This window comes from Anser anser (genome assembly GCF_964211835.1).
Source record: "Anser anser genome assembly, chromosome: 1".
NCBI lineage: Eukaryota > Metazoa > Chordata > Aves > Anseriformes > Anatidae > Anser > Anser anser.
The window spans coordinates 118,053,770-118,078,450 of record NC_139720.1 but is presented as its reverse complement, the minus strand read 5'-3'; the positions used below and the strand labels follow the sequence as shown (position 1 = coordinate 118,078,450).

General features: G+C 39.9%; 1 protein-coding gene across 1 annotated transcript in view; it reads right to left on the bottom strand.

The window, feature by feature from the left end:
• Positions 1-24,329, bottom strand: part of TRAPPC10 (trafficking protein particle complex subunit 10) — a 42,212-nt gene extending 17,883 nt beyond the window's left edge. The window contains exons 1-11 of the mRNA XM_083821331.1: positions 24,099-24,329; positions 15,288-15,369; positions 14,481-14,616; positions 12,654-12,850; positions 10,955-11,150; positions 9,756-9,867; positions 8,514-8,761; positions 6,859-7,005; positions 4,680-4,794; positions 3,477-3,553; positions 823-914 (exon numbers count right to left, since the gene is read on the bottom strand). Coding sequence (XP_083677457.1) covers positions 823-914; positions 3,477-3,553; positions 4,680-4,794; positions 6,859-7,005; positions 8,514-8,761; positions 9,756-9,867; positions 10,955-11,150; positions 12,654-12,850; positions 14,481-14,616; positions 15,288-15,369; positions 24,099-24,192 — 1,496 coding nt within the window. The 5' untranslated portion in view covers positions 24,193-24,329. The remainder of the gene's footprint in view (positions 1-822; positions 915-3,476; positions 3,554-4,679; positions 4,795-6,858; positions 7,006-8,513; positions 8,762-9,755; positions 9,868-10,954; positions 11,151-12,653; positions 12,851-14,480; positions 14,617-15,287; positions 15,370-24,098) is intronic.
• Between the last annotated feature and the right edge of the window lie 352 nt (positions 24,330-24,681).

Here is a 24,681-nt window from a genome sequence, read left to right as displayed (position 1 = left end):
AAACGCTTTAATGAAAGTATCATTTTATCACTACATAACAGTTCCATGGTAGTCTTTAAATCTGATGCTATCCCCTCAGGTGAAAATTAATTAATTTAAGAAAGTTAATTTAACAGAATCTATTGTGGGCAAGAAGTTCAGACTGGTTTAGTGAACCTGGATGAGAAGCATGCCCAAAGCTAAGAGCACCCAAAAAACAAAGAAACAAACAAAAAACAATCAGTACTCCCAAATTCTTTGAGATTAAAGACAGAAAACCAACACAGGAGGGTCTTCTAGTGGAGTTTAACAGCAGAGAAACACAGAAAATGTATTTAGAGACCAGGAATGAAATCACAACGTTTCACAGAGGGGGAACTAAACGTTTTCTAATAAAAACCTTCAAATACAAAACTGATAACTCTCGAAAGAACATATTTTCTGGCTTTTAAGTATATATGTACATAAGTGTGTCTGTGTACGTTTAAGAAGAACGTAAATTTTGAAGCAAATCAGAAGTCACGTTAGAAAGCAGGTTACAGTAAATGCAAGGTTATGTCTTCCACCTAACCCTTGCCTCCTTAGCAGAAGATCAAAATAAAGAACATAGGAAAGTTAAGGTATGAGTACTAAAATGAGGTGAGAATTAGGGTTCGAAATAAAAAGACTGACAGGGTTCTCATCTTCCCCTTGCCTCCCCCCTGTCCCTTCCCCACCCCACCCCCCAAAAAAAAAAAATACAGGGGGAAACTTAGGGTGTGTTTGCAATAAAAAATACTTTTTAAAATTCCTTTTGAAATACAGGTTATTTTCCTCAAGTATTATATTCAAGCTTTCATTTACATATAAAACTCTGCCAAGTCCTTTCCAACAAGCTTAGCTGAGCGAATTCTTCCAATATTGGTGTACATTTCAATGGTGGCATGGGACAGATCCTGTTAAAAGACAAGAAGATATTATAAGCTGTGTATTTTTAGTAGCTACATGATATTTCACATGAAGTCACAACCAGTAACTAAGTTACTACAACAAAATTACCAGAACAAGTCACTTTTAGATTTCTTATTGCCCCAAGACACATTTTTGAGAGGTTTGCAACATACCCGTGTTGTAAGTGGCAGAAGAAAATAAAAGTGTATTAAAGATAAGTCAAAAATACAGAAAATACTCAAGAAAATGCACATGTATCCTCCTGTCTTTTTTGAAACCCCCTGTTTCTCAGTGACTATAGCCCATTTTGCTCTTATTACATGAGAGCATAGTGTATGCATCATTCCAGGATACATCACGGTGTAACATATTTAGCAAAATATTAGAGTGTATCCTAAAGACTTGCAGCTAATACTTCAAAAACAAAATGAGCTACGTACAGTACATGATTCTTTCACTAAAGCTGTACATAATACCATCAAGTTAAACGCAAAATACAAACCTACATTTGGAAAAATTACTTTCCCAAGCATGCCTTAAAGGAATTCTGCTTGAAGCTACATAATCCTGACTTGAAGTTTCTCCATCATCTTCAAGCTTAATTTCCAATTCAGCCACACTGTCTGCAAGTCACTTTCCTTAACTTGTCCTAAGCTTGTAGTAACTGCAAATTTTGTGAGAAAGGTCTTTCCCTGTATCAACACATACTGTATAGTACCATCGAACTTATTTCTCCAATATCTAACCATCACTGGACATAAAGACATTTCATACCACATTTACAAACCAGCAGCCTCTTCCACAGCAACTCATTGTCCTTCAGTTAGCATATTAAGAACTATTTTAGTCATCAAAAGAGATTGCTTAAGAACTTTCAAATGCCTATTTCATTTTTTTAACAGAGTATCTGCTTGAAAGCATCTATTCTATGGGGCAGAAAAACAACCTAAAAATGATTTCCCAAAACTTTTCTTAACCTGTTTGTAATGTCTCTTAACTAGAGTCTAAAGAAGGGGGGTGTGAAAAATCACCCGTGCATTCTCATTCTCTCATGAAAGAGCTCAAAACAGCACATTACAATAAACTCTATCGGTTCACTCCTCAACCAACCAGTATAAAGTGAGAGAGGTCTTGGACACCAAACAAATACATGAAAAGTAATATTCCCCCAAAATTAAGGTACAAGCCAACACAGAAGATCTTAACAAGTCTTAACAAGATTCTGAAGTTGTCTTCTAAGACTAGACACTGAATAAAACAAAACCAGCCTTTTCTGGTAATAAAAGCTCATCATTTCTTGCTTTCAACATTCCTGAAGAGCTGCATTTTACTTTCCAAACTCATGAAAATTTTAAATGCAAATAAGTTATCTTAGTTGTGTATGGAAATTTTAATTAATTCCACGTTCTCCACTGAATACATGGACGAAACAAAGCTACATATAAATTGTATGTATTTATGCAACAAACACTAAAATATTTTCTACGTAGATCTGATCTCTACTAATCTGAATTTCTGATGCGTAAAAGCACAGTCAGAAATACAAACAGGGTAAGCAATTCTTTCACTTGCAACCTCTGCAGACCCCACTTGGTTTCTTAAATTTAGGAAGATACTGCTTAATTTAGCAGAGATATTAGGGTGCAAGTTGGAACTGAACATGTGTGCAGAGCCATCAATTCTGAGAAATCTTAAGTTTTTGTCCACCTATCCAACTAGTCTCAAAGAAACAAAGCATGTAAGTGGAAATCTGGCATCTTCAAAACAAATCTGTTAAGATTTTCTTTTAATAATAACTTTCTAAAAAATGAAGTGGCATTTCACATTAAAAAACTGATTAATTTTCATCCAACTTTTCCCCATAGAACTTTAAAGGCAGTACTGTAACTACAAAATCATTTTCCTCTGAAATTTCTAAGGAAAATGAACAAGCAAAACAAACCACAACCACTCTTGTGACAGTCAGGTGTTTTGGGTTTTATTTAACAACCTTTTATAAAAAACATTCACAATATCGTTACAATGGCTCCTCAATAAGGGAGCTGTCAGAAAATAAACGTACAAATTAACGTGCAATGAGAATTGTAATGTTTCAATCTGTGTCATCTCTAACTGAAATATCCGCAGACGTCCCACACTTTATATAAGAAATTCAACAATAACTTAACTCATGTAACACTCATTGCAAGATGCAAGCCTAAAATATTTGAAGGACAGTTGGATTCATGCAATAATATTCTTCTGGTGAAGATTCAAATAATTCTGGATAGCAGAGTAGGATAGCCACGACATTGGTTTTTTTGATAGCTAAGTATACATAGCCACAGATAACCTCCAGCCTCATAACTGTAAATATTAATCTACATAATTGAAACTTAGGTCCCTTACAGGGCTCCAGTTGTAAAACAAATCAGTGTTGGTGTGTACGGTATGTAAGCAATGACTTTTGATGCCAAAAATACAGATTCAAGTTCCTAACATCATCTCAGGTTTGAAAATTTTGGCCCTATTTACTTTATAATGTAAATACCCCAAAACTAATATAAATAACCAAAGACTGTACTTACTAAGTAGTGTTTTTCAAAAGCTTCTACAGACGATAAGGCCTCTTTAAGTTTCTTATAAGGGCTCTGTGATGCATTGGCTTTAGGAAAAAAACAATAGGAAACGTCACTTACAAATACATGCCTATTTCAATACCCACCAACAACCCTTAAAGACAGATCATAAGTTTCTTCCCCAGACTCTAAAATAAGATCAAGAAAAGATGTCTCACATAAATGTGTGCTGCACACACTAACACGAGTGATGTTCAGTGTAGCCTGGTGAAGACAAGCAGCAATATAGTAACTATACTAACTTCTCCACACAGTATTTCATGCCATTTATTCAACCTTGCAACACACACACAGTTGTATTTAAATACCACTGTATTTTGCCAAGACTAGTATTCTCACAACTTTCCAATGCTGGGTTTATAAAACAGTATGACAGAAGTATACTGTAATTTAAAGACATTTTTATAACTTAAACATTGGTCTTGGTAACCATTTTCCTTTGAAGTACAATTTTCTTTTTCTGAAGTAGCTTGCTCAATTTAAAAGTTCTTGCCAGACCAAATACACGCCAATATTTCCAAAAGAAAAAAGCCCCCATTTTAAATAAACACAACAGGTACTATAGCGCTGAATTAAGAAACATGTATCATGATTGCAAGAGCAAGTAAAGTGCCAGCCTGACAGCTAATACTTCAAAGATACTAATTGTTCTAGCATTTTTTAACTTCTGAAAGCTTCTTCCCTTTAGAAATAGCTTTGTGAGTGACAAGTAGTCCAGAACCAGTAAATTTAATTGTTGAGCCACTCAAATAATATCACTTCAACTCACATAACACCACCCTGTAGTTCAGGTTGCAGGTTATCTATTTGCATTAGATCAAGGATCTTCCACTTCTTTATCAAACATTTTTAATACTTGTCTGAAAGTATTAAAAACTTTATTCAAAACTAGTACTATTCCAGAATATTTACCTAAATGCTGGTAAATGGACCATTAATGGAAAAACCTTACACTTGCAACAGCAAGAAGATGCAGTGATAATTTCAAGTACTAGACCCATTAAAATAAATCCATGTAAGATATAATAGAGTTCTATCAATGGTTATATAAACATAGGGATACCCAGAAGTTATTCTTATTGATATATTTATATGCCATGCATTTAAGACAATGTCCGTTATTAGAAGACACATGTATATTCCTGGTAATACCTGTTTCAGGGCGTTCTGCTCCCAATCCTGCTAACAGATCAACAGTTCTGTTAAGGTCTTCTGAATTGGGTCCCTTCTCTGACACGAGCCCACACAGGTAACCCAGAGATTTTAACTGTAAGAGAATCCAGATGCTTGTTTTCAATAGGTTACAAAACCAATATACAAACCCTTTTATTCTATCACACCATTCCAACAACACAAGACATTTCCATGGAAAATACTGCTGCCATATTACACTGCTTATAAAATCTATAATAAAGTTGCTTCATGGGAAGAAAATAGAGAACCTTTAAAAAGGTAACTCTGATTCTCAAAGTGAGAATTAATTTTATGATGAACTGAGTTGTATATAACGTAAGTTGCAGACTCAACATTGGAACACATGCATACACATGCACACCCCTGCTTGCAGAGAACCAAATCATAATAAATCCCTCTCTTTTTCCCTACAAGCATGCAAAAAGCTTGAGATGTTTGGCAGTTACTGCCAAATTCCTAACTGCATCTGTATTTCAGTACAGAAGTTTGAAAACTATGCAATCAAGAAATGCAGACAGTTTCCAATACACTGATTAGATGAGCTTGCAAATTCACCCCAAGTATTGTATTCAAAATGAAAACCTTCTTGGAAAAAAAAAAAAAAAAGATGATTAGCACAACTAATCTGTTTTAAAACAGTGTGTCACAACTACCATAAAAATTCCTTCCAGACAGCAGCTGGCATGCTTGACAACCAGAAGCCAGGAGAGGATCCTGTGTTAAAGAAGTTTACCGTTGGCCATTTGGTAACTCATTTAGTATAACTCAACCAACTACCAAAGTAACCCCTTTCCCCCAAGCAAAAAGTTCTCAGCTTGTTATGTTGCTGTAAAACATTTTAAATGGGGGTGGTCATTAAAGGGAAAACCAGAACCATTAAATTCCACTTAATTTTCCTCACTAGTTGCTGAACTTCACTCAGTCTGTTCCACTTCACCACTACTCGTTATTCTATGATTTCTCCTTTTGCCCTTTGGGTTAGAAGAACTATGAATGGCACAAATATTTCCAACCCAGGTACAAAACTTCTTCAGAAATGCAGCAACACGTGAAGTGTCTGATACACCCAACACCACTTTAAACAGCTGTTTATTTCCTTTATTCTGAAATTCCTCCCCACTTCCTTTTTTAAGCACCAAATTTTAAGGTGAGATTGTCTTTCTACAGTTTAGTAATACTTAAGACAAGGACATCCTACGATCAGCAGAAGATTCTTAGGTTTACTGAAACATACACAAACCAAGATCACAACAAATTGAGAACATCCTACAGGCTATAGAAACAAGGATAAGCTTGCACTCGTCTTCAAAAACATCCACCAAGATCACAGTACAGTATTTGCTTAGTTTCTGGAGTTTCTTGTCAACTTTTTAAACTGTTTTAGACGCTAACTCTTTTAGAGAAATGGAGTAAGTGGAACCTGAAAAGGCATTCATGTGGTTAGGGAAGGGGCTTAACTGCACTGAAAAGGACATTTTACAACTTTCGGACTTTCCCCTCTCTATGATAAGGGCTGCTCAACTGAAAAACTGCAAGTTATTATTTATTTGCCTCTTTCACAAGCCATCAAGGATAACACCTTCAGAAAAGTTCAAGGGCTATTAATGCCTTACTAACATACTGAAGAAATAATGAACTATGTAAACAGATTGCTGTAATCTCTATTTAGAACAGTAATGTTATCTGAATCTGGTCAGCATCTCCTGTTGTAACTGAAATACACGTTCCTTCTCTTAGTCAAGAAGGACTGAGCTCATTTTGGAGTTCAATTAGCCAATCATTACCAAACTACTGACAGGGAAGGGGAGAACTGGTGGGGAGGAGGGGTGGGTAAGTGTCAGACCAAGTTTAATGACATGAAATATTCTTCCTTTCCATCCCTCCTCCAAAGGGGTGAACATGTTCTAGTACTTCCCAGGCCTCATCCACCTGTGGTGCAACCGGGTTATAAGCTCGGATGTCTCATCCAGAATATACCCAAGACAATATACCAATATACAGAACCACATGTTGAAGTTCCAAGATGAATATATATATATACACACATATGGAACATATGTATATATATATGTTCCATAGAAACAAATATCTTATTTCAAAACTGTAATGCCGTAAGTACAACACATTATTTGCTCACCTTCTCAGTAGCATAGCTCCATAAACCAACTGTATGGGAAACATTTGCATCTATTTGAGCCCTATCACAGCAGCCTTCTATTCTTTGTAAGACTTCCAAACAACTCAAAAACACCCAACAGTCCAAAGCTCCAGGAGGAACAGAGACCTGAAGATGAACAAAAAATTAACTGAGAAATAAACATCAGTTAGGTAAGAATATACTTCAGCAAAATACTTTTCTTGATACAACATAGGAGCCTCTCTGAAGAATTAACTCTAAAAAACACACAAAAAGGCCAACTCTTCACTAGCTCCTGAATAACACGCACACAAAAATCAGTTCATGAAGCCAAAACGACTAAGCAACTTAACAGTGATTACGTTAATTAGATTTGATGTAGTCACCAGGATGAAAGAGAAGCAAGAGAGGATTAATAGGTGCTAGTACTTTGAAGTTTCCAACTTTCTAGAAATTTAAGTCTAAGGAAAACAGATTTAGGAAAAAGTTCTGTAGATATAATACTACTTCTGCAAGGAGGCATCAAATCTCACTAACATTGAAATTCCACTCAATCCTTCTGGGATTTAGAAGGCTGGTTGTATTTATTTTGGAAAGAAAAAAAGTAAACAAACAAACAAAAAACCACAACAACACACAAAGCATATTATACATGCGAATTTTAAGTTAGTTTTAGGATACACGAAGTTGTCATTTTAAAAGGCAACATTTCTGAAGTAGATTTTCTGTTTTTAAATGCAGCATGATAACTTATGGAAGTTGGTACCAGTGTATCAGGCAGGCAAAAGCTAGCAGTTACTCTTATAATACAACAGATAAAACTAACAGAGAATCAGATATCTATGGGATTACGGACATGCACAAGTCACAAAGTGAAGTCCAGAAGTCTTCTCGTGCATGCTAGGCTATCCTTAAGGAGGCATGTCAATTAAAAATGTCATAGAGTATGATCAGCATACAACATCCCCAATAAAATCCCTCTAAAGGATTAAAAACACCAGCACAAATTGAAGAATGTGTGCTGGGGGGTGAGCACTGAAGCGGGCAGAATGACAAAAACCTCTAAATGCAGTCACTTGTTTCTATTTATTTTTTTTGTCTTTAGATGAGACAACCAGAGGGACAAGCAAAACACCACGGAGCATTACTGGGCACCAAAAGGAATTATAAAGTTAGAAACACAAAGAAGCCCCACTGCAAATAGTGTTTACAGTTCAGAACTGTTCTTTGTTACAAACTACTAGCCTGCACATCAGCATATTAACCACCTTGCCTTATTTTCTTCAATACAACATTGTTCACAGATTTCAATATATTGAAACTGTAACTCAAGAGCTCAGTAATAAATCGAGGAAAGAAGCAGACAAATTACCTGCCAGGTAAATTACCTGTTAACTTTCCAGGCGAAGACTAGAATATTTTAAGTAAATACAGGTTTGGTTGTTAAATGTGATGTCTCCAATTTCTTTCAAAGACAACTGCATCATGAAAGATTCAGTTCTAGCACTGTTACAATCTGGTATTACAGCATCATTTTGATACCTCACAGCCCATGCTTACTGTATTCCGGCGACCAACACCTAAACTTCAACAATCTCGTTAGATCATCATTGGATAAAATCATTTGCATAAAGGAATATATTATACAGACTCACTTCTAATAGCTTGAGCTCTTGCACACAGTTGTGAAGAAGCTCCAGTGCTCTCTGGGAAACCTCCCATGGCCTCTGCAGGAAGATTAACAACGTGCACTGGCGAGAAAATAAGTAACTACGCAAATCCAGTAGAGTAGCTTCTTGGTTCTGAATTAGCTCTCTCTTCTCCATGTCTATAGGTTTTCGGAGAATTAGACCATTCCAGCTCCTCACTGGCTGGCAAAAAAACGTCAGCCAGTTTGCACCATCTAAGTAAATAAAGTTAGCATCCAAGAATCAATCACTGCTGTTAAAGCCTTTTTCCTCCCCCCCACTTCGAGGTCACAAGCTTGCTTACTCTTTCTTAAATTATTTATCCATGATAAATTTGATGCCTTAACGTTAAAAATAAAACGGAACAACAGAAATTCCATAGCTAAGTCAACAACTAAATTTTAGAGCATTCAAACCCCATGTGCATTTTGTTTTAATTACATATTTGCTATTAGTATAGTGGCAATAAATTCATAATGTTTTTCTCAGCAATTAATCCTACCTGAAGTTCAAAACAAACAAGCTTTATCCACCTAAGCATTTCTTACTCAGCCATCATTGATGGATGTGCCCTCACTTTCAGGTTTAGCCAGAACAAATATATTTCACTGCAATTACTCCTGCACTGCATTTTCACCAGATTCATAACACACATCTGATTAAAGATGTTATATAACAACACACACTTTGGCTAATTAAAACAGTAACAAGCTGATATTTCTTGCACAGTAATATTTTGTGAAGAGACGGTTGTCTTCTGCAGTGCAGATTAAGCACATAATTGTTAATCACTACAAAACTGGATAGAAATGTCTCATGTAATTTGAAGCAAAACTGGATGCATTTGTTCTAGAGGCTCTTTATTAAGTAACTCAGCAGTGAACTGTGAGAACAGTAACTGCATCCCAGTCAGATCGATACTTAGGTAATTACAGAGCTTCAGAGCTCTGTTTATAACGATAATTGAATAAAAGCAAAATGCAGGTTTTCATTAAAAACTGTTTTTAATCTCTGAGGCTCATAAGCAAAAAACTGAGTTTGCATACAACATAAAACAGAGGCATAAACTGCCCAGTGAATCTTCACTGCAACATACCATCTCCATCTCCCTTGTACACACGTGGCACCCAAGGCATTGTGTTGTTTTAGCAGAAGTATAGCAAAGAAAACAGTAAATATGTGTTAACCGTATTCATTTAAGACACTTACCACCAGCCCCAAAGTTGACAACGTACTGAGAAAACAAGGCATCCAGTTCATCATACTGCACTAGCGCATCCTCAAATTGCTGCAGCATCTCAAAGACAAAGGCCAGCTCTTCCTTTTGACACACAAGCAAGACAATGAGCCTGTTACTGAAATTAGTTGTGTACAGTATTACAAGCTATCCATCTGCATGTAGAGCTTCAAGTAGCACTTTTTCCATCATTCTTCCCCTTCCAGTAATCACAAACAAAAGAAAATCTGCCACCATACTGGATGCACCACTTCCTCTTCACACAATGAGGTTCACAAAGAAAGCTAGTCATGCAGCTATGCCAGTTAATTCAGTTCTACCCAGATCGTGATTCACTACAAGACACTGTTTATACATCTATTGAAAGTTCAAGTTTAAAAAAGAAAAAAAAATTGCTGAACGCTCATCTCCCCTAATAACGTCTCCTGTTTAAACTGAGAAAACACCACTGCAGTATCAATAAAGTCTCAGTTGTAGAGTGAGAAGAGAGGCAAAGCTGTAGGTAGAAAAAGTCTGAGAAGTAAATGTATCACATGCAAGTGGCAGCACATGAAATCAGAGAAGACATGAAGGTAAGCTAAAATTAGTGTGGGAAAAGAAACTGTTCAGGGACTAGAAAATTCAAAGGAATCGAAACTTTCAGTTCTATGGAATAAGAGTTTCTTGCTTTTCTCTATATCATTTAAAGCAGACATATTTAGAAATCCAAAAAAAAAATAAATGAAGGGCATTCTCTATTTGGGATTACTTGAAAACAGACACTTCTCTAAAAAATCACCTCAATGCATACTGATAATGAACTAAGCAAAGAAAGCACAGCAATATTCACATTTAATACCAATTACAAGACTGAGTGTCTTTGCACAATCACAGTAATAGGACACTTATCCAAAATTCAAGGGGAACTACTGCAACTAGAAAGAGTTTTGTGTCTGCTACTGTTGAGGTTCACAAAACTTTGTTTGCAGCAGGTCTGTGTTACGTATAACACAGCACACAATCTCTTCAGACTTGTCAATCTCAAAAATCTTGCTTTAATACCAGTCTTCATCTTCCCTGCTATCCTACCTCAAAGAATGAGCAGAACATTAAAAATACCAGAAAGACAACAACAAGCCATTATTAGAACTAGGACTCAAGCACTTTTTTTGCTATAAAAAGGAACTCTTACCTGGACCATGAAATACTCGCAGAAACTCCATCCTGGCTCAGTCCTTTTCTCTCTCAAAGTCCTCATGTCATCTTCAAACTTGCCTAGGTTTTTGGTAAAAGACATGAGAAGCAATGTCCTGAGTTTGGTCAGGAAGGCATTCCAAGATTCCTGAGAGCGGGAAGAGTCTTTCAAAGGGTCAGAAAGTACCACACATCTGTAAAGAGATTGAAGAAAATTATTTTGAGGGAGGTATAAAACAAAAAAAAAAAATCACACATAAATGCAGTTAAATACTGTGCACGTTTGACAGATTCACAGTGAATAAAACTGAGCATTTAATTCAACATTAATCAATGGAAAAAAATAAGTTGGGAGGGGTAGGGAGGCAGAGTGGTCTGCTTTTTTGTTAGTTTCTTAAACTTTCCCATGTATGTTTAAGGCTGTGCTATATTTTATGGAAAAGAGTTAAGTGTTTTCCATGCAATGAGTATTATAAAGCTTTACTTTTTTCTTTTTTTTTAAAGCAAATAATGGATACATTATTCCAATTACTTAAACATCAGTAATGCTGTAGCTAGCAAAGGAAAAAAGCCTACTTAGAAATACAATTGGCAGAACAATAATTATGTTTACTCCTGACAAAGATTATGCAAGGCAGAAATCAAGGTCCATTAGACTATATATAGTCAGCCTTTCCCAAGCCCTCAAGCCCTTTAAAATGTAACTCTATAGTATATACTTGCAGGTTGTCAATTTGTTTTACACGTACTATGTGTTGGAACTTCCATTGCCTTTCTTTTTTTTTTTTTTTTTTTAAATAAGCACATAACAGATAACAGTAATTCACAAATAAATAAGCCTTATTTAGAGCATTTCTTTCCTCAGTTTTTATATGATAATCTAATAATGATCAAAAAGGAAAAGACAACTTTAAAGGCACGAAAGTCTCCCATCCAAACGGAACACCATTTCTGGTTAGAAAAGTAACATCCTATGGCAAAATGATTAAACCAAGCCAACCAAGTAGATAGAAAACAATAAATTGATTCAGATCTTTTGAACTATTTGCCCAAATAATCTGTAATATACCAAACACTGTCTAGGTACAACAAAAATACTGCCAATGTACAGCATGTTATAATGTGCTGACATGCCATCACTGCCAGCTCACACGAAGGTACAATGAGTGCTTCATCTACTCTTCTAAGCCATCACCCATTATTAGGGGGAAGATCTCCTACTTAAAGTTAACTCTTGAGATTAAAACAAAATGAAAATATAGAATATATTCAGTGCAGTGTTTCAAAATAAAGAAGAAATTATGTATCAAAGTTGGATTCACATTCAGATTTATTTTTGTTAACTTTAATGAAGACAAGAAATAGTTTCATATATTATATTCATCATTATTTTCCTTAGAATAAATCCAGTTTCTTCAGATGTTTTAAGTTAATTATTTCTGAAGCTGAAGTTCTGAAATCTGATTATTAGCACACTGCTAAGATCTCAGTATTCTTGAAAGGTTTTTGAAACCAATTACAAACCACCACTAATCCATGAGGAACTGAAAATACAGTCCTCCCTTTATTGCTTTAAATGATGGAAACAGAGAAGATACTTAAATGAGCAAGGAAACTATTACATAGGGAATCATTCTAGTGATTCAATCAAGGCACTAGTTAAAGGTTAAGTAGTCTGCCAGTAAAAGAATCCTTACCTGTCACTTTGCTTGTTACAGAAGTCATTTCTTATTTTATCTACTATAGAGGTTCGGGGAAGGATATTTGTTTTGTTCTTTTTCTTGGCATCACTCTCAACAACTACAATTAGCCAGTCCACTGAGTTGTGAGCTTTGAGAACATTCTGCCACTTGGTGATGTCATCCTTGACTGTAGTTTTGTACACTTCCGTGTCCTGGGATGAGAAGTGGTGAATCACCAGATCAAACAGCAAATTTTGTTCCAACAGAAGAAAAAACATAAAGACATATCTAATAGAATCAGAACTGCAGATAAGCAGAATTAAGGCTTAATAAATCCTGCCCAGTTGTGGTGGTTTCACACTAATGGGCAGCTAAACTCCACCTCACCGTTCTCTCACTCCCCCCTACTCATAAGAACAAGGGGAGAAAATATGAAGAAAAGGGGCTCACCAATTAGTGTTCCAGGCAAAATAGACTCAGCATAGGGAGATTAATATAATTTATTGCCTATCACTAGCAGACTAGAATAGTGAGAAACTAAAAGCAAATTAAAAACACTTTCCTCCCATCCACCTTCTTCCACCTCCCTCCCCCAAGCAGTGCAGGGGATCGGGGACTGGGGGCTGTGGTCAGTCCCTGATGCTTCATCTCCGCCGCTCCCTCACGCTCCCTCTCTGCCCCTGCTCCACGTGGGTCCCTCCCACGGGATGCCATCCTTCCCGAGCTGAGCCTGCGGGGGCTGCCCACAGGCAGCAGCTCTTCAAGCACTGCTCCCACACGGCTCCGTACCACGGGGTCCGTCCATCCCCCAGGAGCAAACTGCTCCAGCACGGGTCCCCCACGGGCGGGCGGCAGCTCCCCCCAGACCCCCTGCTCCTGCGTGGGCTCCTCTCCACGGGCTGCAGCTCCGGCCCGGGGCCTGCTCCTGCGGGGGCTCTCCATGGGCCGCAGCCTCCTCCAGGCCACATCCACCTGCTCCACGTGGGCTCCTCCACGGGCTGCAGCGTGGAGATCTGCTCCGTGTGGGACCCATGGGCTGCAGGGGGACAGCCTGCTCCACCGAGGGCCTCTCCCTGCACAGGCCGCAGGGGAACTGCTGCTGCCTGCCTGGAGCACCTCCTGCCCTCCTGCTGCACTCACCTTGGGGGCTGCAGGGCTGGTTCCCTCACATGTTCTCACTCCTCTCTCCCAGCTGCTGTCTCATAGCAAATTTTTTTCCCCTTCCTTAACTCTGCTCTCCCAGAGGCCCAACCAGTGTCTCTCCCTGGCTTGGCTCGGGAAAGCAGTGGGTACTTTTTGGAGCAAGCTGTAGCTGGCTCTGATCTGACTTGTGATAGCTGCAGCGATATGCTCACAGAGGCCACCTCTGCAGCACCCCCAATACCAAAACCGTGCCACGTAAGCCCAACACAACAGTTAAGACTGCTGATGTATGTTAATTGCTTACACAAATAATTAAGTAAAATAGAGATTTATATTTTTTAAGACTTAATCTCATGAATAGATGATAACTGAAATAATCTGGCCACATTTGTGCATTATGTGGCAAGTGTGCTGTGCTACTGCAATAATGCTGTTAGACCTCGGGTTTTTTCATGCCAAAGTACTGAACACAGGTCATTCAAAAGCCTGTCCTCTTCGCACAAAGCAACGTTACAAATACTGCTTCTGGCAAAAAGTACTCAAGTTGACAAAGTTTGCAATATATCAGGTATGCATGCTTAATTGTTTAAACATCATGTAAAGCAACTGAAAAATACCAGAGAGGGCGGTTAGAAAGCCAAACAATTTCATTTTTAAGTCTGAGTATCCAATTTTTCATTTTGCTTTCCTAATACTTACACAACATTCTGTCCAATAAATATGAAGAAAGGGAAAAGTCAGAAGAGCCTTATTCCCCTCCTTGGGTAGTAGCTCCTCTTTAAACTGCACAAAGTTAGATTCTAAATGAATCATCTTCGGAGCACGACCATAAGACCTGCAAAGTTTAAAAACTGAAATTAGTGAACGCGACCTAAGTTGCAGAACATTTTCAAAAATGAAAAATTATTTTGTGGAAGAGGAACTGAAACATTCTGGTACTGGAAACTCAAAAACTGTGCTTAGTGCAGTTTGTTAACTAAAATGTGGTATCACTTGAAATGTTACAGATGCTCCTTTTTGCAAGAACAGGAGCTAGAAGCTTTTCAGCTTTCATTAAAATATTTCTTTTATCTCTAAGGTTTCTAAAAGTAGAAAATTCCAAACAGGAAAATGCCCAAAATATTTTTCTCCCACAAGAACAGTGTGCCATACCAGTCTTTTTGCATGAAGTTTCATCTAATTCCACTTAAATTTTACCTATATTCTCATGAAAAAGAGCAGCACATCCCTTTCAAAACATCCAAAGCATACCAAGGCACATACCAAAACAAACCAATGACAACAAAAAGAAACACAGCACTCCTATTATTTTTCTTCAGGGGAAGTTCAACATAGCTGAAGTGCTGAAATGATCATCCTAAGGTGCACAACGTTTACCTTTGTCTTTCTAAGGCAGTTGTCATATTTGATTCAATTTACAGTAAGAGCTTCTCAGAGCACACGCGCACACCTTCCCAAGTCTAGTAACACACTGAAATAGTATGACAGAACCAAATGTAAATTTACCTCCTCCATTCCATGGGTTCTCTTGGAAGCTGCTGAGAAAGCGTAGGATACAGGGAGGTAAACAAATTCTGATCTCCAGCACCTAAACATGAAAGAGATTAGTTTATCATCACGTGCAAATTACACAAAAGATCAGTAAACTATGCTATCAATAGCTTGTTTGAATAAAGAGATGTAATTTTTTCTGGTACGTGGAAACTAGAGTCTAGCACTACCCTTTTTTTTGCCCTATTTTTCTTTAAATCAGGTGCTCTCCCAACCTAATACAACACTTTAACACGGCAGATAATACATATGCTCTTATACCTTCCTATTACAGTTTTGCACATACCAATGAGAAAACTGCTCTCTTAGGAAGACAGTATCACCCATATAGCTGGTCCAACTTTAAAAAAGATACAAAAAAGTAATTAACGAGCAACTCCTTCACCGGAGTCAGTGCTTTTTACTGGGTTTGATTCCTCTCCCCTCAGTACCCTGGGGCTGCTGCCAGTACGAAGCAGCCCACTGCTGTTGCTGCCCTCAGAAACACCAGGTCTGTTAACACGAGGCAGAGCCCCTAGCACTAGCCCTACACATATGCACAGATCTGTGGCTAGGCTTTAATCCCTTGGGCTTTGAACAACTGCATTAAATACCAACACCGCTGGAGCAGCTGCTTATACACAAGGTGGAACAAAACACACGGCCCACCATAATACACTGTCAGCAGCCTACAAATATCAATTCTTAAATTCTGTCCTGTTGTATAATTAAATAAAAAGTCTGATTAAATGACAAAATAAGCAAAGCCAGGTCTTCTAACATCTGACCAAAGTAGCTGTTATTCAGTGGTACAGTTTCCTAGAATAGCTTAAAAATAAACAAACAAATAAACACTCTATCATTAGTGCTCCAGCCTTAAGTCTCCAGAAAGTTTCTAAACAAGTGCTTTACTCTTCCCTTCCATCTCGCTCTGTCTGAATTAAGCGTACCACACTAAATCTTTAATATAATTCCATAAACAGAGGTCTAAAATGAATACCGAAACAAGTATTAGTCATATTGCTAATGCTGTCTCATACCAAGTTACAACATCTCTATGAGCTAGGCCATGGAGAACCGTTTATTGATTTGCAACTCATTACTGCCCATAGAAAGTGAAATATGGCTCCGTGATTTAGCAACGGCATGCTGACCACATTAAAGCGATAGTCCATGAAGCTTCGAGCCTGACAAGAAAGCAGCATAGCATGGTTCCTGTGCTCTTTCTGTATGCACCTAAACATCTAATATGTGCCCCGAAACGCTGGAGAATGCAACATCTTGAGTAAAAATATTTTTCCGTAACACAGAGAAGCTACTAAGGGATAATACTGAAGCACCCGCCCATTACAGACAACTACATCGCATTATCAGCTGAAGAAAAGTTAAATTGGACTCAAACCCAGTTAGCTTTTCCTCCTGCACTGGCTTTGAGGGAATGAAGAATATATAAAGAATGTGTTTTATCATCAGTGCAAGACTATCCTCAATGATTAGAAGAAAAAGAACGGTCCTTCAATGCAAACTGTATCAGCTTATCACGTACCAAACACTGCAACCAAATATGCAAACCCCCAAAGGACTGTAACACCTGAGGTTCTGCTCAACCAGACCCTGTCTCTGCTGTCATCAGCGCATTTGAGCCCTCCATCAAACACTACAAACGAGGTTAGCAGCGGGCAACTCTAGCACCGTACTGACGGAGACGAACACCGGGACTGGTTAGTAGGATCAGCTTGGAAAGGACCATAAGGCTGGCAAGATGCCCATTAATTTGTTAACTGCCAGGTAATGAGCTGCTCGGGGAGAAGGGGCAGGCAATACGAACACAACAACCTTCCCGAATAACAGAACAAAACTACTGCAATTATTATTTTGAGGGTTATTGTGCCAGGTGCCCAAGACTCAAGAGAGACGAAGCACTGCAGAGGCCTCATTCTGGTCTGGGTATGTCTCTGAAGCATCAGTAGTTGCTGCACCCATGATCTACTTCTGAAAATATTAAACACACGCACACACACCAAGAAAAAATAAAACCCACACGCGTGAATTTTCCCTTGCATCTCACTGAATTTTGAATGAAACACTCCAAAATTATAAGTACTCCCTGGAATCCAAAATTACAGCAAACACCAAAAGTCTGGAGAACGAAAAGCTGGAGAATTGCTTTAAAGATTTGCTGTTGCTGTTGTTATTTAAACAAGCAAACAAAAAAGCACACGCACTAAATACGGAGCCATGTGGCTGGATGCCTGAGCACCGTTTTAGCACAGCGAGTTCACTTCAGTGGATGGGTCTCGACACAAAGCTCTCACCCCAAGGACTGTCAGTAATGGAGGGAAAGTACTCCCAGCCAAAGCGTAGAGCATGATTAGACAGAGCTGAAAAGGAGAAGGAAGGATGTGTAGGAATGGGAAACAAAAGTAATTTTGGAATCCTATCGCGAGGAAAATGAAGCAGCTTTTTAGAGGAGGATTTTCTTCTCTGAGTACTGCCAGAATTAAACGCAACCTAAATATCCCAGTAGAGATGGTGACTTGGGAATAAAATCCTTTATCACTTAAGATAATTATATGAGGGCATCTTTCGTTTTATTATATTCTTTAAGTTTGTCTCATAAATATCTTCTACAAAGAAATCAAATTAGATTTAATAGATTTATATTCATAATTACACATTTATACACAATTTTAAAATATACTCTGCAACTTCTCCATTTTTTAAATAAATCTAATAAGTCTTTGACTGCTTTATTTGAATACGGGATTTTTATTTTATTTTATTGATTGTTACAGGAAGTCCTGCTAATCCATACCCTCTGGAGTACCCATCTCAGCTTTTCTAGCATGTGTATCTCAATTAATCCACTCTCCACCTGGATGTCAAGATAAAAAATAAAAATAAAGAAAGAACAAAAGCATACATGTAGCCTCCTCTCTCTGCCTCTCCTCACCCCTCAAAATACAGAAAAAAGCACAGGAACTCGTGAACCGATGCCACTCCCAGTATGGGATGGTTCTGTATGTGAAGCAGTAACATTTATTTTAACTAACGAAATAACAGAAAGCACTAATGCTCAAATGATATACCTTAGCCAGAAACACTCCTGGAGAAAGGGAAGAAAGGAGACAGCATGTGTGTGTCCCTTCTTTCCACCCCACAAAACTGAGAAGGCATGCCCTTTGCCTCTTAGCTCAATAGTTCACAAACAAACCTAGACAGACAGGTATCTGTCCAGAAATCAAATGCAAATAAAGCACTGCAAAGTTTTAAAAGGGTTTTACCATAAGCCTAAATCAAACAATGAGGCAGACAGCATAATTTAAAAAGAATTTTTATGACCAACAAACACTTGACATCCCCCAAATGGAGCTCCAAAACGTTTTGTTCAGATGGCCAGGCCAGCCACAAGAGGAACCAAACTAACTCAAACAAGTCTGGATTGCGAACCTGGCTGTGAAACCTCGTTACACAACCAAGTAAAGAACATACACTGCTTTTATATATCCAGGGACATGCCGTATCCCTGTAGTGCACATCATAACCATAAACCTAATCCTTTGGAAAACCTTTGAAGGTGACATAAAGCAAGAGCTGAGAGGGGCAACTAATGCCAGAACGCCCTTTGTCTGGGTGACAGCGTAACGCAAAGCTGACTGAGCGCCCCGCTACAGAAGACCACACGAAGGTTCAAGTTACACATCGAAACGTTATGTTATTGGGCCCATGTTTGAAGTTTTCTCCGTTCCTTCCTCCTTGTCTTTCTCCCTGACATTACGGCACACGAATTCAATGCAGCCTCCCCCCCTTTTTTCTGCCCCTGCGAAGGGCACTGCTGTGCTGCAGGTCCGTGCGGTCACAGCACGAGGTGCAGGATGCCAACCTCACCAGGGCTCCCTGAAGGAGCTCTGTGTGGCAGCTCTCTGACACAGGAACCATGAAACTACTGGCATTTCACTTGATGCCTGCTTCAAACCCACCCAAATCCCCAAGAATCTATTTTTTTTCTTTTCTAACACATCCCAAACTTTTCAGCTGCTTAGAGGCTTTGCGACTGCAGTATCTGAACATCCCACAGTCACTATTTTCCTCTTGAGGAAATTATCCCAACCCTCTAACTGCACAGGCAGAGTAAAAAGAAAACTCCTGAGGTCAGACGACTAAAGCAAACAAATATTTTTCTTTGATACCGATGAAAAACCCCAGTCAACCAAGACAAAAGGCTCCGAATACCTACAAGAGAGCTCAGTGCCAAGACTACACTTTAGTGGGTTTGTTTAGTTTTTATTCCCAAATATTGTTCAGCGCTAATCTTTCTGATCCCGCTTTTCCACTGCTAAAAAGTTCTGCCATGAATCTTTTTTCATAATTCACTAGCCTATTACAACCGTATCCATCTAAAGTTTTGGAAGATTTTGTTTGTGTTAAGGTGGTGGGTTTGGTTTTTAAGAAGTCGTCCTGCTCCCCAGCCTGGCTTCATTTTCAAAAGAGGGCTAAAAGCTGAAACACAAAGACATCTTAATTGCTATATAAAAATTTTACCTAATTCGTTAGTAGTCTGCAGAAGAAAATTCCTTTTAGTAAAATGTGGTGTCTTTACTTTCTGCTGCCCCACCAAGTTTACAAAACAGGGGTTTATGCTATCAAGAATATGCTGCCTCTTCTCACGACGAAGTTAATTAGATGTAAATACAGAATAATATTGGATCAATGAGACAATAGTAAAGAATTACAATGCAGCCAGGAGTCCTGCTTGAGACCAGAGAACATGCTTCTACAGGGTACAGCTGTTTGAAGGGTCTCACTAGCGGCAAACCACGCTCATCACTTGGCCAACATGGGCCACTTCTTGTTCAACGCATCTTCATAGCTCTGCCTGCTAGCTACAAAGACCTTTTGAATCAAGCTCTTCCAGTCCAGAACAGTATCTTTAACTGTAAGCATTTACTTACACTCCAAAGAGACGTGAAAGTCCTCCCGCATCCCCTTTCCTTGTATTAGTCTTTCCTGTTTATGCTGTTCTTGTAGATATTTACAAACACTTCCCATTTGCAGGCCTGCAATGGTTTTGCTGATGGTTTTGCTTTTGTGCACATTTGCCTCGAATGTGCACATTCTGCACGTGGATCAGATGAAATCCGTGCACCCTCTTCTCTCCAGAGAGATATATCAAGTCCTTTCTACCAACAGTATTGACAGCTGAGAACAAATACACATACATGCTATATATAAATATATATATAAAAAAAACAGATGCTACAAGCTGATAAGGAATGTTCAACAACTACATGGGAATAATTGCAACAGAACATCTTGGTAAGAAAGCTCGGAAAATCCTATTAAATTATTTCATTTAGGATTGTCTTCAGTCTTCAACTTGCTCTTTATATGGAAAATGACAAAGATAATAATTTAAGCGCAAGCCAGGTACATAACGACAAGTTCTTCCATCAGAAGACTTGGTTGGTATATATCTGCCTGAACATTATGTAAATGTTCCAAAGACTTTTTCGAATTAAATTTAAGATATGACCAAAGAGAAGGAAGCAGCACTGCTTAGGTTTCCTGGGAAAGCACTCTGCATCGTCTTAAAGATTACGTCAAGTCAATATTGCAAAGAAGGTACCTAAGTTCAAGATGCCAGAGGCAAACACTCAACTTGCCTCTTCAAATAAAAAACAATTAACGATGCTAAAAACAATATTTCTACAGCAGTGAGAAAGCTAGAAGCTGACTCATCAGTTTGTAAAGTAATGTGCCACAGTGAGAACAACCACAGCTGGACAGTGACGGTCCCTGCTGGGTTCCAGACTGACAGTATAAAAATGTGATTCAAGCTGATCTGGAAAGGAGCCTTCGTGGTACTCAGATGTAACTGATGGGAATGACCTGGCACTACATGGGATGCTGCCACTTTGAGAACATGGGGGAAAAAAAGAAACAGAGGAACTGCATCTTTCTGTGAACATACTGCTTTTTCCACGCTTCAAAAATGAGGCTGTCTGCTTTGTTCAGAGGAAATGCCTTCAGAAGCTGTTGGTTTGCAGAACTGACTTCTATTAATCTAAATTCTCCAGCAATACACATACCTTAAATACAAGACTAATGCAGCTACATACATATCCCAAGGGAAAAAAAATATGGAATTATTATGGAAAGAGTAGTGTCAAAAACTGCATTTGCTATGGGCATCAATTATACAAGCCCCAGGGAAGCTACCTTTTTTTTTTTCTGCAGGCCAGAGCCCATATATACATAGACTGCTGTGTACGGGATCGTACCAATGCAGCAAATGAGTACTTTTACAATACAGACAAACTCGCAGATTGGAAAGCACAACTCTTGGCCAGTTTGTTCTCCGCAGAAGCTCGCCTTTCAGAGTACTCTCAAATTTATTTCAAGTAGATAAAAACGTTTGTTTACAAAACATCACTGTATGCACAGCATTGAAAACAACTTTCATTCCAGAAAACCCCACAAACTGTTCTCTTCAGTTCTCCATTAATAAGAAACCCTGAAAGCTAACAGGAGTATTTCATGATACAAATATTTACCTGACAGAGATTAATCTAAGTCTTGTAGCAAAAGGAAATACTTATGTTCCGAGACACAACCTCACTTAACCTTCACTCCTCCTTCATATAGTCTTTCGACTATTTTTAATTACGACTAGTTTTAACTAGGGGGGGAGCAATTACACCGGACAACTTCAACTGCCTGAAGTCAGGACAATAAAACAAGTTGTATTGGCTGAGCAGCTTCTAATGTTGTAGCTCTGAATGTATTTTCCAACAAACCAAATCTGAGTCAACAATCCCTGTCCTGAAAGACCACACTTCATCTCCTCATAAATCACCAGCGCTGTAATGGTCAGAAAAGCTTTCCCTCAAGTAAGTCGTTTATGTTGAATGCAATTATTTGAAATTCCATAGTCTCCAAGTAGTCATCTTCTCTGGACAGAGAAGAAAGGAAACTAAAGCAGCTAAAGCAAAATGCATTCCCACCATTAAAAGTAAATGTTTTAGTTTAAAAATGATAGCAAGTCACTCTTACTACATTCACCAGAGAGGTCATCTCTGAGCACTTTTGACCAATTAGCTTTATTTTCTGTACTCAGTTGACTCGGACCATCCGTTGCAACCCACATCAGTAAAGACACTATTGTCACGGTTGTTCACAGCCCCAGGAATGACTCCTTTAGTCCAGCAGCAAGGTGCACAAGTGATATATAACATTCACCTTGCCTCTCATTTGTAGATATGCTGCCATCATACTGTTTGATGATGACTGCGAAATATTTTGCAACTTCAGAATACACTCATATGTGAAAGTCATAATTATTTTTAAAATCAGATAATTGGGTTTGACTGAAACTGACGAAATTTAATGTTTGGGATTTTCAAAATTTCCTTGTGCAAAGAGACCAAAGTTCTTTCCTGCATTTAACACCAAAAAAAAAAGCAACCCTGAGGTAAAACTACATGTACTTCAACAGGCTGAATGGCATTTTACATATTCTAATCATTCAGGATCAGTAAGGACTGATATGCACCCCATCTCCTCCCCCCCAAAAAACACACACACATGCCAATTCCGATTCTGGATACAACCTAAAACCAGCAAATCTAAAATGCTTTCCACCACAGCCTGAGCAGTACCATAACACCAATAAGGATGGCAACGATATCCATCACGTTTCCAGTATGCACGTTTTTCCATCTTTCACCTGAAGTGAAACGGCTTTCAAAGGTATCTTGAAGTAGATGAGTACTGCACATTCAGCCCAGATATCACTGACTTCAGATTAGGAACTGCATCCAAAATCAATGAGAAAGATTAAGAAGAGCACATTTATGAAACAAGAGTCTGAAGAAAATAGTGTATATACACACAGAGAATTCTGCAATTGTACTGTGTAATTGCAGCTGGATATTTTTCTAAATACCAATATCGAAGATGTTAATTGTCGGTCGCAAAAAATAATGCTTACTCTGCGCTAAGACAACACACAACTATGAAACAAGTTTCTATTGCACAAGCGCGTGAAGCATTCCCAGTGCTTTACTGATACAACACAAATATCTTGTTTCTTGTGCCACCGATAGCGTTACTTTCGACCAGTGCAGCATTCTCCGGCCGATCCCGCTCGCCGTCCCGTGGCGTTGGCAGCCTTACAGCTGCAGTTCACGTGCTGGCTTTACATGAACTTTGTGTGCCACCCTCCACCCCTGTGAGGGCGCAGGGGCTCGCGTTTTCCATCCGGACCGACGTCCAGGCGTCCCGGCTGCCTACCTCTGACACCTGGAAGGGCTAATTCACCACCCCGGCGTGCCGAATAAGCTGAGATCAAACTAAAGCGCGGTAGTCACGGATTAAATTTAACAACATCAGCAGAAGACGCCTCGTTCCTCCTGACACCCTGCGCACTGCCACACCAGCCAGAAGTTTGAGGCTCGAGTCTGACTGCCATACGTCCGTGTCCCTCCCTCATGGCCATACCTCCATGTCCTCCCCTCAGCACCCGACGGCCCTAACCACTTGTTTTTACCGACCACCGCCCCACGGCACCAGGGGGCGACCCCCAGTTCGAGACGACCCCCTCGTGTGCCATCAGCCCCCCTCAGCCCCCCTCGAGTGCCACCAGCCCCCCTCGGGTGCCACCAGCCCCCTCCCCGCTGCCATTTTCCTCACGGGGGGTTGGAAGGAGCGGCCGGCAGCCGCCCACCCGCTCCGGGGCGACCCCCGCTCCCCCCAAACCACCAACCCCCCGCTGCCGGGCGCCCTCACAGGTGACGATGGGCTTGTTCTCCATGGTGTAGATCACCGGCGGCTTCTCCCCGCCCTCCTCCTCCTCGGCGGCCGCCGCCGCGGCGGGGTCCATGAGCGGGCGGCGTCCTCAGCCGCGGCTCCCCCGCCCGCCCGCCGCCATGGAGACGCCGCCGCCGCCGCCGGGGGGCTGCCGCCGGGGCCCCCCCGTTGCTCTCCGTTCCCTTCTTTTCCCTTCCTTTCCTTCCCCGCCGCTCCGGAGGGGAAGGCGCAGGGCCCATCCGCTTCCTGGAGCGGCGCGGAGCATTACCGCTTCCGGGGAGCGCCGCCGCCGCCCGGCCGGGCGCGGCCGCGGGGAGCGGGGCGGTGGGCAGCGAGGCGGAGGGGGGGGGCGGCTTCTTCAAGCGACCCCGGGTGGGTTTTTTTTGTCTGGAAGATGTGCTGTGCGGGTCGCAGCCGCCCGGCAGCTGGCTCTGAGGTTCATTAGGGGGGTTAGGTCGGAAATTAGGAGGCGTTTCTTCTCAGAGAGCGGTCAGGCATTGGGACGGGTTGCCCAGGGAGGTGGTGGAGTCACCGTCCCTGGGGGTGCTCAAGGAAAGGTTGG